The sequence below is a fragment of the Erpetoichthys calabaricus genome, chromosome 13 (assembly GCF_900747795.2).
Source record: "Erpetoichthys calabaricus chromosome 13, fErpCal1.3, whole genome shotgun sequence".
Classification (NCBI taxonomy): domain Eukaryota; kingdom Metazoa; phylum Chordata; class Cladistia; order Polypteriformes; family Polypteridae; genus Erpetoichthys; species Erpetoichthys calabaricus.
This window is the reverse complement of record NC_041406.2, coordinates 27887507-27904305: the sequence shown is the minus strand read 5'-3', so window position 1 is coordinate 27904305 and position 16799 is coordinate 27887507. Positions and strand designations below refer to the sequence as shown.

General features: G+C 36.5%; 1 protein-coding gene across 1 annotated transcript in view; it reads left to right on the top strand.

Annotated features, from left to right (window-relative positions):
* col22a1 (collagen, type XXII, alpha 1) overlaps positions 1 to 16799 on the top strand; it is a 349052-nt gene that overhangs the window by 262094 nt on the left and 70159 nt on the right. The window contains exons 28-35 of the mRNA XM_028818045.2: positions 1939 to 1992; positions 5896 to 5940; positions 6048 to 6110; positions 7866 to 7919; positions 8792 to 8833; positions 9279 to 9311; positions 14698 to 14751; positions 16251 to 16304. Of these exons, the coding sequence (XP_028673878.1) occupies positions 1939 to 1992; positions 5896 to 5940; positions 6048 to 6110; positions 7866 to 7919; positions 8792 to 8833; positions 9279 to 9311; positions 14698 to 14751; positions 16251 to 16304 (399 nt within the window). The remainder of the gene's footprint in view (positions 1 to 1938; positions 1993 to 5895; positions 5941 to 6047; positions 6111 to 7865; positions 7920 to 8791; positions 8834 to 9278; positions 9312 to 14697; positions 14752 to 16250; positions 16305 to 16799) is intronic.

Here is a 16799-nt window from a genome sequence, read left to right as displayed (position 1 = left end):
TCACAAATTTTTGGGCTACTATCACCCAAATTATGCAATAAAACAAATACATAAAATAAAGATCTATGAACATATTGTCAAACAGTACAACCACCAAAGGACAGCATTAAAAGAGTTTGTATCTCAGTATCAACACCAAATACTCAAAGTTGTGGAGAAACGTAAATGAGTATTCAGTCAGTCAGTCATTGTCCAACCCACTATATCCCAACACAGGGTCATGGGGATGAATATTCATAAACTTCTAATTTGTTCAATTGGCAAAAAGTGAACTTTTTTCAGTACATAAGTAGTCAAGCTAATTCATGACACAGTAGTTATGGTGACTGCTCTAAAATACATGTGCAAGTTTATGCACCCTTTATATTACATCACACAAAATCAGTCAGTGGGTTGCTTTTCAAAGGGCTCTGTCGTTCATGCTGTAACTTGGGAACTGGAAACTTCAGCCTGCACATGCGTAAACTCAAGCAAAGGTGTGTCCAGAATATTGCAAGATCGAAGGGTCTGCCCAAGCAACCCAGAAACAGGCGAGCGGCACAACTCAGTTGAATTTGCAGTACGTTAGATTAAATTACTGAAGAGAGTTTACAACTCATTTAATTTTTGTACAACGGCACCATCTGTTCGGGGGACTGGCAGAACCCTACCTAGACTTAATAAAGGGACTACTGTTAGTAGCTCAGGCTTTTACATTTAAATCTACACGTACAGTATGTACGGCATCAGTATAAAAAATAAAATCAATCCACATACAAAATATTTATTTGATATCAAATTGAGATAAATATAATATGGCAGTGGTGATACAACTGCTGCATTGCAGGTCCTTTATTCTTGGTCTGAATCGCTGTCTGGTCACCATCTGTTTTGAATCCACACTTTCTATTTGTATCTTTCCATTTGTTTCTTTGAGTGCTCAAGTTTTTCTTCCACATTCTAAAGAATTGTGTGTTCTGTGAATTGATATCTTGAAACTGCCCTATCATGGGTGTGTTTATGTGTATGTTGTGGGGGGTTATGTCCTTCAAATCAGTGATGCCCATAATTTTGACCGAAATCCACTGCTGTTGGGATTGCCGGCAGCTCTCCCTGACCCTGTAACTAGACTAAACAGATTTGAAAACAGATAATTTAATCGATCATGTGCCACATACTCGCCATTTGTTCTGATCTACGTACCCAAATAAACTATTTGAATAGTTTCAACCATCATGGGGAATATCATGTGATCTTCCTTTAAACTGAAATGTTGCACATTTGCTGTGTACCATTACAAGATAATAAAAGCAAAAAGCTGAAGCTTTGCATACACTTCCTTGTTCAGCCTTTCATATTTCATATTTACCTCTTTGTGTCAGTATAGGCAGCTTTGGTGTGTGAAGATGTTTTAATATCAGACGGCTGTTGTTCTTTAATCACCTATGATCTTTTGATTTAATGCCTTAATTTCACAGGACTATTTTTGACTAATTTGATAATCCTTAGCTTTTCTAATGTAGATAGTGGGGAGGGTTCAAATTATATGTTTAGGTACTCAGGTGTGGATCCCAACATTAACTTTAGTGTACTGAAATTTCTGTTACTTTGTTTTTTGTCACAAACATTTACTTCTGAATAATAATTTACTTGGTGAGACTCTTTATTCTGGGTTGGCATTACTGTGAAAGTTGTAATTCCAATGGGTGTGCTAACTGAATTAAAATTTTATATTTTGTAAACTCTGATCTGTTAAGCTAAAGTAACCTTAACATAACTGCAATATTTTAGTATCTAAAATCATGATATTTTCTATCATTATGATGCTCCATAGTTTCTAGTTTTCAGCAGTGGACAAAGCTGTTATGCACCCATTACTATATGTAAGATAAAGAAAATTTACGTGTGAAGATCTGATGCTGCCATTTCTCTTCTCATACTATGTCTGTGTTTTGTTAGGGTGAACCAGGGGAGAAAGGTTTAGATGGTTTCCCCGGTAAACCTGGTCCCATGGTAAGACTTTTTTTATTTTTTAACTGTTATACTAATGTATTTATAAGACATTTTTATTTTATATATATATCCTAAAATTAATAAATAAGAATTTAGAGGTACAACAGTTGGCATCTTTATTATTTTAAATTAAGAAAAGCTGAGATCATTGTTACAAATAGCTCCATCTTGTGGACATACTTTATTACAACAAGCTTGAGGCTGGCTGTATGTCATCAGATCAGATCAGCATGACTAGACTGAAGAATATAACAAGAAGAAGAATATAAAAAAAAAAGTAGCAATCTTTAATAAGATAGGCCCATTTTCATAACAAGAGTCAAGAGCCACATTAATTTGCACCAATCAGCATAGAGACAAATGGTATAATCTTTTAACATATCTATATTTTAGTATTATCTAAAGGTCCCAAAATATGTAAACTGTTTAAAATACTTTGCCACTCATTCACAATATATCTAAAGAGAAACTTTTTATTTATAAATTCTTATTAAGAACAAAATAAATAGTATTAATCACTATTACAGTAGCTCATCATTCTCTTGGTAACTGTTTAGGACACGATAGGCACAGAATATGTTACTTACACAGGTCCAGCACAGTTAGAAGTAATTTTCAGATTTATACAGAAAACTTTTCCCTTACAATAACCCAAGCATTTACCATTTAAATAGTAAATAGAGAGAGTCTAGTGATGCCATATAGATAATGAGTTTGTATGTTTTAGATGCTTGCTTGCCTTTCTGTTGCATGAGCCTTTTTCAAGATAAGACTTTACGCATGGCAATTTTATCAGTTGCGTTCTTTAAAGCAGAACTTCAGGTGTGACTCTGAATCTCTGCTCAAGTCAATATTATATTTACAAATGTTAAAGAAGGATGTTAGGAGTAGAAAGGTTTCCAAGTAATGTGTCAACCAAAATGGGCTATTTCTGCAATTCAACTTGTGTAATGTGTTTAGTTAGAAAAACATTGAGATGCAAGTACTGGCATCAATATCTGCAGCCTGTCTTCTGGCAGTTTGTGTCTTTTTCAAATAATTAATTGCTGGGTTAGAAACGTTTCATCTTTTAGGTGAGCTCATTGTAGTTTTGGTTTAAACCTTTTAATTGAGCTCCCTTTCTGAGTCAGTAGTGAGAGGCAAAATCTTGTCATTTTCCCAATTTTAAGGGTAGGTGTCTGCAGACATGTCATTCAGGTCACCATTTTTTGTGCTAAATTTTAATTGATTTTGGGGATTGCAAGACATATTTTTAATTTTTTTTACCTACTTTTACTGTTAATGTGTGCAGGAAGTCTTGCAGCTTAAAGTAGCCGTACTCCAGTGTAATAATGAACTTAAAAATAAGTCTACCAAAGTTTCTATGTTTGATTTCTATAGACTGCACATCATTCGAGATTTGTGTCTAAGACTTTGTAAGCCAGCTGTGCTCAGGCCAACATTATTTAGTAGCACATACAGCTGTATGCACGTCTTCTCACAAACGAAAATTTGTAAAAGCAAGTACAGAAGAGTACTAGCAGATACCAATCTTCATATTTTCGATCAGATTTTCAGTTAATATTAAAAGTCTGTGCAAAAATAAGCATCATTCAAAACAGTGTCATAGTGAAATCACTTTTCTTTAAAATTACTTTCCGGTGTTTGAGTGTTCCTCTTAAAAGCTTTTAATAAAAAACTTTTAATTTTTAAAATTTAAATCATTTATTTTAGCAAATATTGCTATACTTCATGGGTTCATAGGCACACTTAGACTTTATATGACCCACTGTATGAGTTGTTGTCAACAGTTTACCCACCCCTGATTTAAACTCAAAGTGCAGCTGAAAGGTAAAATAGCTTAAAAAACACCATTGTTGTATGTAAGGATGGTGCATGTGCCCAAAACATTAACATTTATATGTTACTTACATAAGAGCCAGATTGAATGTTATTTACCTATTTACCTTGAGTTATTTACTTACTTCCTACAGCGTAAAGTTACAAGTAGAGTGCAGAGCTTCCCATGTACATATACAAAGTACAGCACTGGCAAAAGTGCATTCTTTCTCCGATGTAGAACCGTTGTCATCATCTGAGTTCACCTCTGTTATAGCGCGTCTTTATGTGAAAAAAAAAACAAAGCTAACCTTTACAAGTATCATAAATTACACCGACTGTTACAGACTGGAATCAAATGTATGTTTTTATTCTAAAATAATAAGAATACGAGCAGCTCACTTCTCAAAATGGACTTGTCTGGGATCGAACCCGTGAAGTTTTGATTACCAGTCAACAGTTCATACTGTTGCGCAACTGAAGTAGTCATATCAAATGCGTGTCAATGTCGCACCCTAACGCAGGTTCTTTTTCTGCAGTTATATTTTTGAATAGAAGCGCACTTATTCTGTTATATTTGTACCTTTTATGAAAGTGTTTCTTTGATATTTGGACTTCAGGCTTCACACATTATACACTTCATGTCTACATTTTGTCAATTATTACTAAAACATGAAAAACAGTTCTGTTTCAACGATGTGTTTACATAGATCGTTGTAGACACGGAACACACATGAAATGCAAGTGTTCCAAATAACGATATAGTATTTATAAAAGGTGTCATTTTGCTTGACTTCTCACTCTATACAACTCTAAGCAACTGACACGCATGTAAACAGACTTGAGCTGAGAAAACTGTGCGACAGTGGGGGATGTGATAGCAGGCTGCTGGCTGCTTGCTGCTTATCGATACATTTACAGGACAAAAGACGCTGATGGAGAGGTACAAAGCGATTTAAGGTGGGACGGATCTACCAGTTTTTTCGTAGGCTCTGGTAATTCTAGTGTTAAAAACAGTGCAGCTTTGTGGGTGTGGGTGCATGTATGATCTGGATAGCAATTTCCACTGACATTCTGTTGGTTGTTAAGATAGGCACCTACACAAGAGTTTAATAGGGCCTGAGTTAGTGAGAAAAGGAAAATAATCGAGATTAAGAACAGAGAGGATAAGAAAAGGATTGAGAAGAGAGAAGAAGACAAGCACAAGAGGAAGGGAAAGAGGGAGGGAGTGCAAAGGAGAGAAGATAAAGTGGCCGCATTGCCCTGGGAGGGAGCAAGAGGAATGGCACTCCAGGGGCAAGTGGCTTCTATTGGGCACTGGAGCAGAAGGCTCCAGTGGATTGTCCTACAGATGATGGTGGGAAGAAGGTGTCAGGTTCTGAGTGTCCTGGTTGGTACCGGCTGAGGTTGCTGGGATGAGAACCAATAAAGGTGGACTATGTTCACCATCATCTCAGCTCTGCTGAGGACACCTACAGGGTGAGCAGCGTAGATGAAATCAGAGAAAGATACACAATCTGGACTGTTTTATTCATGGTTTTATCATATTTCTTGAGATTTATTTATGGATCAATTTTAACTTCCTCAAGTACTTCGGGTTGAATATCTACACTACACTTTCTTGGACACTGATTGGTTGTGTATTGAGCACTTTTGCACCAACTTGTTGTTTGTGTTTTCATTGTCCTTGTCAATCCTCAGTTATGACTATCAATGTCCTGGGAAAAATGGAAGGACGCCATGGCTGCAAGTGCCCAGGGTATTACAACCACTTGATCAATGATTTCAACCTGGCCTAAAAGTCAGGTGTGTCTCTGATGGCTCTTCCTTCTAGCCTGTGTACTTTATTATCCTGCAGAACTAAAAAAACACTCTTATAACTTAAGAGGAAAATGGTGCCAATTCATTTTTATGTACCTGTTTACAGTACATGACTGTCACCAATGTCTGATATACCATCTTAACAAAATTCACATCAACAAATGATGTCTTAATGCTAAAAGAACAGCATACACTTACAAAATGTCATCCTGTCTTGAAATCAACCTTTCCTTTTAACATTATTTATTGTCTTAACTCTTCTAGGGTGAAGAAGGCTCACCTGGATCTAGAGGTTTACCAGGGGAAAAGGTGTGTGTGTTTTTTTGCAAAACATCCATTCTAATTTACTTGCACTTGTTATAATTTATAATACATGTGAACTATATGACTCATAAAGTGTTTATATTCACATTTAGGGTGAAGCTGGTCAACCAGGGTTGATAGGATTAACTGGACTCCGGGGAGAACGAGGTGAACAAGTAAGTACCCTGTCATATGAAAACTAAAAGTCACAGCTAAAATTAATATGGTAATAAAAGTAAGAACAAACAAAGATAAAGTAAAGATAAAAAGCTATGTCTATGATAACTTAAATCACAGAAATACAGTATTTGCCCGACTGATCAAAAAAAAAAAGCAGTGGTTCCCAACCTGTTCTATGCCCGGCACCCATAGAAAATATTTAATTTATGTTTGCACCTCCTCCAAGGAACCCGCGAGAATGCGTATTTCTGTGGCTCATTCACAGGTGACAGTTGTGTGTGCAATGCTTGACTCCTATCATATCACAGAACAGGAGCAGTAACTAGTAAATGACCTGTAAATGACACACACCGCAAGACACTGATTTCACCAATAGCAATCGTTGTGACCATCGGTGTATTTAAATAGTCACTTCCGTAAATGTCAGCAGCATGGCAGAATTGTTCACGTGACACCGCTCAAAACATTGCATAAACAATAAACATGAAACAAAATCAAAACTAGCCACAAAATTAGCATCCTAAGCTAACTAAAATTATACATATAAGATACTGATAATACTATATATAGCAGGAAAGAAAAATGTGGTAAACAGTCTAGTTGTTGACCTAAAGAGATTTTACCTTTATCCTCTGCATATCAAACTTATGGAAAAAATGGTTAAAGTAATAAAGACAAACGGAACTCATGTTGTTGAAAAAAAAAATTCAGTGATCCCAAGATTAAGAAAGGCATTTTAGTAGGCCATCATTTCACAGAAGTGTTAAAAGATAAGAGATTTGAAGAAGAGTTGAATGAAGCTGAGAAAGCTGTTTAGCAAAGCTTCAAAAGTGTTTGCACAAACCTTTTTTGGAAATCGTAAGACGGATAATGATCCTGAAATAAAAAAGTGACCTTCTTAAGTCATACCAAACAGTGGGGTGCAAAAGTAGCAGAAGATACATTTCGTGGTTTCTCACTTGGACATTTTTCCTAAAAACCTTGGTGTGGTCATTAATGACCATGGTGAGTAATTTCTTCAGGATACTTCCAACATGGAAAGACATTACCAATGTAAGTGGAGTTCCAGTATGCTAGCTGACTACTGCTGGACTCACAAAGAGAGATGTTTCCGAGGCGAAATACAGGAGAAAATCAAACATGGCTAAGTTTTAGATTATATGTTTGCCCTTTAAATAAGCATGTAAATATATAATATTTTCAAATTTAAGGCTACATTCCACTCTAAAACCTTACCTGATAAAGAAATTCTAAAAAGGTACTTGGATTTAGCACACAAAATACTAGAAGATTCAGTCATTTTCACTTTGGACGTTCTTTTCTTGTTGTAATAATATTTATTATACATAATGAGTGATATATTATATATATACATGATATGAGTGATATAACTTTATTGGATGGATTTCCTTATTATTACTAATATAAAGCCTTGGAACTGAGGAAATTATTAAGCTGTTGCAATAAGGATGGACGGAGAAATTAACAGCTGCACTGCATCCATTTCTGCATTACAAGCTGAAACAAGCTAAACTACTACTGTTAATAATACTGTTTTTGAAAAATAAATGTACCATATACTTATAGAAAAACATGATCTTTATATTACTTTTAACATTTTTTTCATTTTTTTAATAGCTATACCCTAACCAAGTCTGACAATGTATCAACTGAAAGTCAAAATTATCACAAAACTCTTTTCACTGTCAAATCATATCACCTAAATTTATGTGATGTATTTGTTCATTTAGGGTGAACGAGGAAGACCTGGCCCCCTGGGACCTAAAGGTGAAAAAGGAGACAAGGTAGAGTATTTCACATGCAAGCTGAGGTAATGAAAGGCTAAAACAAGTCATGTGAACATACCATGACTAGCAAGTGCAAAAGAGGAGGGGTGAATTAAGAAGCCTTTCTGATTCTCCCAGTACCATTACAAAGAAGAGAATCTCCTGTATGGTTCATGGTGTCCAGATTTCATTAGGGCCTTGAAAGAGCCCTGGAATGGCAATGTTACCTAATAACTGATCTTTCTAGGGTCCAAAAGCCTCGCCACTGCCCATAGGCTTAGCTTCTGAGACTCACTTGGTTTACTTTTCATGACTGCCCTCTTGATGTTTGGTCTCAACAGGCCTGTTTGGCCACCTATGTATGAACATAACTAGATTAGAGTAGATAAACTTCATCAGTCCTATGGGGAAATTCAGATGCACATTCAAAAAACAAGGATGCAGATTCACAGGACAAATAATACAGCCAATCTGTCATTAAATTAAAATAAATAAAAAACTAATTTAAATTAATAAATAAATATATATTGTGCAGATATTTCAAAATGAACTTAAAGAGTACATCGGGAGGAAGCATTGAATTGCCTAATAGCAGCGGGCAGAAAAGACCCCAGAGACGTTTCTTAGCACACCGTGACAAATGTGCTCAGAGAGAGCGCCTCCTTTAGGGGATGGAGAGGATCTGTCATGATGCCATCCAATTATCCCTCCATCCACTGTTCCACAACAGCTTCCAGAGGGTCTCGGGTTAGCCCTCTGATGGAGCAGGCTTTCCTGATAATACTGATAATTCTCAAACCTGATACAGTAATACTAAAAGCATCACTAATAATTATTGGAGCTTTGGTATAATATACATTAGACCTGATTTTAACATTTTGATTTTTCAGGGTGAGGCAGGACCAGTTGGCCCTCCAGGTTCTCCGGGAAGTGTAAGTGACTTATAAATAACGTACAGAGTTATCTTTGTATAAAAAACAGTAATTGTATTTAAATTTCTACGCTTGGGTTCTCAATAGACCAAAGGAAACAAGGACAAAGCTGATACAAAAGTACATTTATTTTTTACCTCAAATTTAATTGAACGTGCAGTTAGTTTCTATACAGTATAATGTTTTTTCCTACATTTTATTCTCAATATTTTTTCTGAATAATTGCCGCTTAACTAAACCTGTTAATTACTTGCAAAAGAGTGCACTGCATCCATATTTTATTATTATAGTACTGATGGATATATATTTATTAAATATGTGTATAACCCTGTTTGGAGAGGTCACTATTTAAACAAATCATGTTTTTAGTGAATTAATAATTATTTAAATGTGTTTAGGTTTTGATATGTTTTATACAGAAAGGTAAATTTCATTGTTTTCACAGATTGAAACAGCAGTGGGTCAGCCTGGAGAACCAGTAAGTAACTATAATATTCAAAATGAATTATTCTTCACTTTTTATATACTTGTATATATCTCTCTCATTGAGAAAGAAAGAAAGAAAGAAAGAAAGAAAGAAAGAAAGAAAGAAAGAAAGAAAGAAAGAAAGAAAGAAAGAAAGAAAGAGAAAAAGTTAGTTACTTTTATGAGAGGATGGAAACTTGCAGGTATGTAAGGATGGAAAAGATTGACCATAAAGTATTTTTAGATGTGTGCTGTATGATATTAGAATAAAGAGAAACAGCTGACAAAATCAAAACGCTTAGCAAGGAGCAAAATCAAAGAAACAAAGGAAAGGTCTTAATGCTAAATCCTTTTGGAAGCTCCTTATAGCTCCCTCTAATACTAAGGAGACCAAAAGAGTGAGTGTGAAAAGAGAAAAGAAAGAGATAATAAATAAATTTTCAGAAGCTGTGCCTTGCATAGATGGAGTCTGATGATATAACATTTCATATGACTTTATTGTCACTTGATTGGAAACAGGCATAGCAATATTAGTAAACAAGTGCAACTGGGCATAAGAACTCCGACTATGCCACCTGGTGAAGTGCAGGCACTAAGACCAACAATAGTGAAAAATCCCTTTCTAGTTATTACCCCTTTAGGTTCTAATTTGGGAACTAGAAATAGGCACACACGATGAAACAGGGGCAAATTAGACAAATGAAAATCCTAATACAGATGTATTTAAAACATTCAAATAGTTAAAAAAAAACTGCTATAAAATAAAATCCATATATATACAACATCCAAATATACAACATTTAATGGTCGCTCCATGTGGCAGTTTTTATGCCATCAGAACTAAATAGCAACTTTAGCTCAGTCGTTGATGAATCTGGAAAATTCTTGTAGTAGTTTACAACCAGTCCAAGAATAAACTGTGTCTGTTCCTCATCCTTTCTCAGTATGTCATTATTCCTCTTTCAGCTGTTTGGACCATCTGTCTACTGTCCTGGTGGTTTTTTGAGAAACAACAGAGTCCTTTCTTGTCCTTTTCCCATAAGGGCATCAAAGAAGGATGGTGATCTTTCTTATACCAGATCCTCCAAGTTCAGCTGTTCAGATTCATTTGCCAGCTTAAAACGTCGAGGAATATCTGGTAAAAGTGGCCACTGCAGGCTTTGGTACCATCTCTTCCTTTGTTTCTGCTGAGACTCTGTCATTAAAAAAGTTGAAACTGGTCAAATGTTCAGAGGAAAACCAGTGATGCCTTGAAAATGCTGCATATAAATTACCGGCAACAGCCTGGTTTAGTTAAGTCTTAAGAATTTATAAAAATTTGACATCACTGTCAGGAGCTCGGATTGCAAATGTTGCTTCATTCCACTGTCTGACATAAACAAGACTGACAAACAGAGCAAACTCTGTAATAATCTTGGATTCACCTGCACCCATCCTGATCTGTGCCTTAAAAGTGCAGGAACCTCTGCAGATTTTATTTTTTTCTCCAGCCGTCTGGAGTTTTTTTTTGTTTTTTCTGTCCCCACTGGCCATTGGACCTAACTCTTTTTCTATGTTAACTAATGTCTTATTTTAATTTCTTATTTTGTCTTTTATTTTAATTTTATTTTCTTCATTATGTAAAGCACTTTGAGCTACTTTTTTGTATGAAAATGTGCTATATAAATAAATGTTGTTGTTGTTGTTAAAAATGTATATTTTTAACATTATAAATGCCTAGACTAGTTGCAGCGCATCAAGTTTACGTGGTAGTCTTGCTGTGGATAAATGAGACTTTGGCTTGTCAAGAAACCTGTTCACTGGGTCAGTCCTTAAACTAGAAGACGCCATCTAAGTTCAAAAACTCCTATATTAAAGTAACATACTGTTACTGTTATGACTGTTACATGTAAAGACTTACCACTTGTGAAGTTTATGAGACTTCATATTGGCAACAGTTGTTACCAGAAATTTCTGTGTAGACTGCGAACAAACTAAAAACAAAATAAAAACTCCTATTTACTACTAGAATGTTCTTGAAACTCCCACTTAATACGAAAATGTTCTGCAGATTCCCACTTACTATTGTTGCGGACGGCCGGCAGCTCTTCCCGGCCTGGATGCCCCTGTGATGGAAGGATGAGGGAAGGCAAATTTTCAGGATACTGCCACCCCCAGAATGCTAGATGGCAGCTTCCCTGGGATCAGACAGTGCCCTGGATTCCTGCAGGGCATCCTGGGACTTGGGAGTTTGGTAGCACAGCTCTGTTGGGTGCCGTGAGTGCCGCCAGGGGAAGCTGTAAAGGAACAGAAGGACTTATGTCATATTTATAGACTGGAAGTACTCCCAGGTCACGAGGACGAGAGTCCCGAAGTACTTCTGGGCTGAAGAAAAATCCTTTTCTCCATCTGTCCTGGAAGTGCTAACAAGTCACATGAGTGGAAAAACAGGAGCACTTCCGGGTCAAGCACTATATAAAGGACAGTTGGAGACCTAGCAAGTGAGCCAGAGTTGGGAGGCAGTAGGACAGAGCTTGCTGGGAGGAGTCGAGGAGATATTATTGTGATTATTATTAGTATTATTGCTATTGAATTGCCTGCGTATGGTGGCAGAGGTGCTTGGAGGCACTGCAAACAAGAGGAAAATACAGTCATATGAAAAAGTTTGGGAACCCCTCGTAATTCTTTGGATTTTTGTGTGTCATTGGCTGAGCTTTCAAAGTAGCAATATCGTTTTAATATATGACATGCCTTATGGAAACAGTAGTATTTCAGCAGTGACATTAAGTTTATTGGATTAACAGAAAATATGCAATATGCATCATGACAAAATTAGACAGGTGCATAAATTTGGGCACCCCAATGGAGATATTGCATCAATATTCAGTTGAGCCTCCTTTTGCAAATATAACAGCCTCTAGATGCCTCCTATCGCCTTTGATGAGTGTCTGGATTCTGGATGGAGGTATTTTTAACCATTCTTCCATACAAAATCTCTCCAGTTCAGATAAATTTGATGGCTGCCGAGCATGGACAGCCTGCTTCAAATCATCCCATAGATTTTCGATGATATTCAAGTCAGGGGTCTGTGACGGCCATTCCAGAACATTGTACTTCTCCCTCTGCATGAATGCCTTTGTAGATTTTGAACTGTGTTTTGGGTCATTGTCTTATTGGAATATCCAACCCCTATGTAACATCAACTTTGTGACTGGTGCTTGAACATTATCCTGAAGAATCTGTTGATATTGGGTTGAATTCATTCGATCCTGGACTTTAACAAGGGCCCCAGTCCCTGAACTAGCCATACAACCCCACAGCATGATGGAACCTCCACCAAATTTGACAGTAGGTAGCAGGTGTTTTTCTTGGAATGCTGTGTTCTTCTTCCACCATGCAAAGCGCTTTTTGTTATGACCAAATAACTCAATTTTTCTCTCATCAGTCCAAAGCACTTTGTTCCAAAATGAATCTGGCTTGTCTAAATGAGCATTTGCATACAACAAGTGACTCTGTTTGTGGTGTGCGTGCAGAAAGGGATACTTTCACATCACCCTTCCATACAGATGTTCTTTGTGCAAATTGCACTGAATTGTAGAACGATGTACAGATACACCATCTGCAGCAAGATGTTCTTGCAGGTCTTTGGAAGTGATCTGTGGGTTGTCTGTAACCATTCTCACAATCCTGCGCTTATGCCACTCCTGTATTTTTCTTGGCCTGCAGACCTGCTGGGTTTAACAGCAACTGTGCCTGTGGCCTTCCATTTCCTGATTACATTCCTTAAAGTTGAAACTGACAGTTTAAACCTCTGAGATAGCTTTTTGTAGCCTTCCCCTAAACCATGAGACTCAACAATCTTTGTTTTCAGATCTTTAGAGAGAGAGTCAAAGGGAAGCACAACTTGCAATTGACCACCTTAAATACCTTTATATCTCATGATTGGACACACCTGTCTATGAAGTTCAAGGGTTAACAAGCTAATCCAACCACTTTGGTGTTGCAAGTAGTGCAGCATTGAGCAGTGACAGGCATTCAAATCAGCAAAATGACAAGGGGACCCACATTTGTGCACAGCCAGTTTTTCACATTTGATTTAATTTCATACAACTAAATACAGCTTCACTAAAAATCTTTGTTCGGAAAACACCCCAGTACTCAGATGTTCCTAGGAAATGAAAGACATACCACTGTTATCTTTTTTGTTGAAAGTAGAGTCAATTATTATGCAGGCTGAGAGGGGATCCTAAACTTTTTCATATGACTGTAATTAAATACCTTCTTGGTGATTTTACCCTGTGTTCAGTGTGTCTGTCTATTGGGTTGAAAGGGGTGACAACAACCCCTAGCTTCTTACACTATGTACTAGAACGTTCTCTGTTTTTGTTGTAAACTAATCACTTGTCTAGTTAAGAATCCTGCACAAACATACATAGTAGTAACTATGCAAATAAAACATTTAGAATGGAGTGACCTCTACATTTTTCACAACTGAGATGCAATTTCATAGGTAAGCAAGAACTCCCTTGAGGAGAAATAATTCTATAATAATCAAGTTTTTGCATTGGTTTGTGGACCTTCCTATTGTTACAAAACATACCATATTATTCACACATACAAATATACATATGTAGAATACAAATTTATACAGTGAAGGGATTCTCCATTTGCCAAGAGGGTGCCAGGGAAGCAGGAAGAGATGGAGTCAGGGAGGCCAGAAAAGGAAGTGATGTCTGTACAAGGTGAGTTCTGCAGACCAGATAGAATGTCAGTAGAGGGTGCTGGAGGTGATGTCATCAGTGGGTAGATTAGAGGTGGTGCTACTGGGAGAAATGGCCTTCACTCGGTCAGCAGAGTGACAAAAGGAGAGAGCATTAGATGATAATGCCAACCCCTGGTCTGGCTGAGAAATGACACTATTTGAACCTGTAAACTGCCTCCCATGCGCATGGGTGTGACACTTGATATTCAAAACCCCATAGTCTGTGCAGGAGTTACTAAAAAAAAATAACAATAATAACACTAGGATAATTTTTTAACATATCTGGCTCCAAATAAGTAGGAGCTGTTAGGGACTCAGAATGATGATACTCTACAACTTAACTTATCCTCTGGGCCTCTACAAATAAAGACTTCCATGACATTCAAAATATGAATGAATCCTACAAAAATGTGCAGGTCTACATTAGTAGAAATTCTTAAAACAGACAATAAAATGATGTGTAATTTTGGAAACTCAATTTATTATATTGAATGCTTTGCTACACTATGAGGGATAATTTGAAGGAATGATTGCTTTCCTCTAGATATTAATATAATTTAAGTATACATCTAATTGTGTGCACCAAAACAATTAGCCAAGTGAATAACATTTAGAAACACTTTAATAAAATTATATTCAATTTCTATTCTTACTTCAGGGAGAACCTGGGCAAACAGGAGACAAAGGAGACAAAGGGCAACCGGGAGACCCTGTGAGTAACCTTCTGTTAAATGTTCAGTTGAAATTAGTGCAAATTTAAAAAATTTCAATAACAAAGATGTGATTGCAGTATTTGAAAATAACCACATGGTGGGAGTAAAAGCTTAATGCCACTAGACCTAGACTTCTGTAATATATACCAGTAGGCTTTATGTGACCTGATGTATTTTTAAACATTGAAGACAAAACATATCCTATGCTTAGAATTAGCTAACCTTTTAAAATTAAATTCCAATATTTTAAAAGTAATGGCAGATATTTGTAATTGATATGCATTTTTAAAAGGCAGAAAACTGCAAAACTTCTTCTAAATAATATTTTTCTAGCATTCATATTTCCTTTTCTAAATATTTTACAATAAAATGATCCAAATACTAAAGATACTAAACATAAATGGGCCAAAATCCAATAGAAAAAAGCTACACAATTAGAAATTGCTTAACTGCATTTCTTTGAGGGTGGCACAGTGGCACAGTGGTAGCGCTGCTGCCCTGTAGTAAGCATACCAGAGTTTGCATCCTGTGTCCTCCTTGAAAGGAGTTTGCCTGTTCTCCCCGTGTCTGTGGGGGTTTCCTCCAGGTGCTCCAGTTTCCTCCCACAGTCCAGCAGGTGAGGTGGATTGGCGATACTAAATTGGTCCTAGTTTGTGGCTGGAATACATGTGTGGGTGTGTTTACCTTGCAATGGACCGGCATCTTGTCCAAGGTTTGTTCCCGCCTTGTTCCATATGCTAGCTGGGATAGGCTCCAGCACACCCCTGCAACCCTTTTCAGGACTAAGTGAGTTAAAAATATGACATGACAAAAACACGTTGCAGCTTAATTCAATATTTCAGTATTTCTAGTTGGTTTAAAGTGAATGTGCCTTTTCAATATTTCTAGACATATATGTATCCTATTTGTTCCCAAGTTTTCATTATGCAAAATTTTATCATTAAGTTTGCAGTATTTTAACACTTGTTAACACTTTTAACGTTTATTAGTTACACTTGCTTAATTTTGAGCATTATTAAATCAATAGCATGGACAGTTTCATCAAATACCTTTACTTTCATATTTTGTTTTCTCACTGAAACTCATCATAATCAATCAGGAGGATTTATTAAATTTACCTGTAGATGGCAGTATTTTACAATATTTTTAAAGTCGTCATTCAACAGTGAAATGGTACATGACTTAAAATAATTTTTAAGGTACTATATATGAAAATAAATGAACACTATGCATGTATATTTATGTACATTCAATGAATTCAGTTTATTTTAGCAACATCATTATGAATATGAAACCGACTGCCTTTAAAAAATCGATTGTCTATGAATGTGTATGGGTGACAGGCTTATAGATTAATTTCAAAATAGCTGATGTCTATATAGTGTCTATATAGCCCCACTGTTTTTATGATAGAGTTTATAATTTGAGTTGATAATTCAAAAGTGATGATCTTTAGATTACTAAATTGTATTTTAATTAAACTTTTTATCTTCCATAGGGTCCAAGAGGTGCCCCAGGTGACCAGGGGCTCATTGGCCCTCCAGGATCACAGGTATGGTAACAACACAAAACACTTAATGGTGGAGTCATACTTAAACTGTGTTTTACTCACGTAACCAAAGTCAGATCACCTATAGCTTTCAGAACTTCACTTGAAGAGCTGGAGAACCTTGCTATGAAAAGACAAAGGGGCATTAAGACAGTGTTACATGTATTTATTAATACACTAAAAGACCTTGAAATATATATTTCCATGAAAATTACCCTTGGAAGTGTAGTAGCACATATGGTAGGCTATGTTCCTTTGCAGATCCACCATCCTGGGTTTAAACCCTGCATCCAGTAAGAGGCCTAGCTTTGGCTAACTGCTCATTCCAAACTGGCCACTTTTATGAGTGTGTGTGCTTTGGGGAGGTCTATGATGGACTGGGTAACATTCAATTTGCCAGGATAGGCTTCAAACCCCTTACAATCCTGATTTGAATTACAAGATGGCACTACTACAGACAGCTTAGATGGGTCCTCAACTGCTACTGCCCAGACTGAC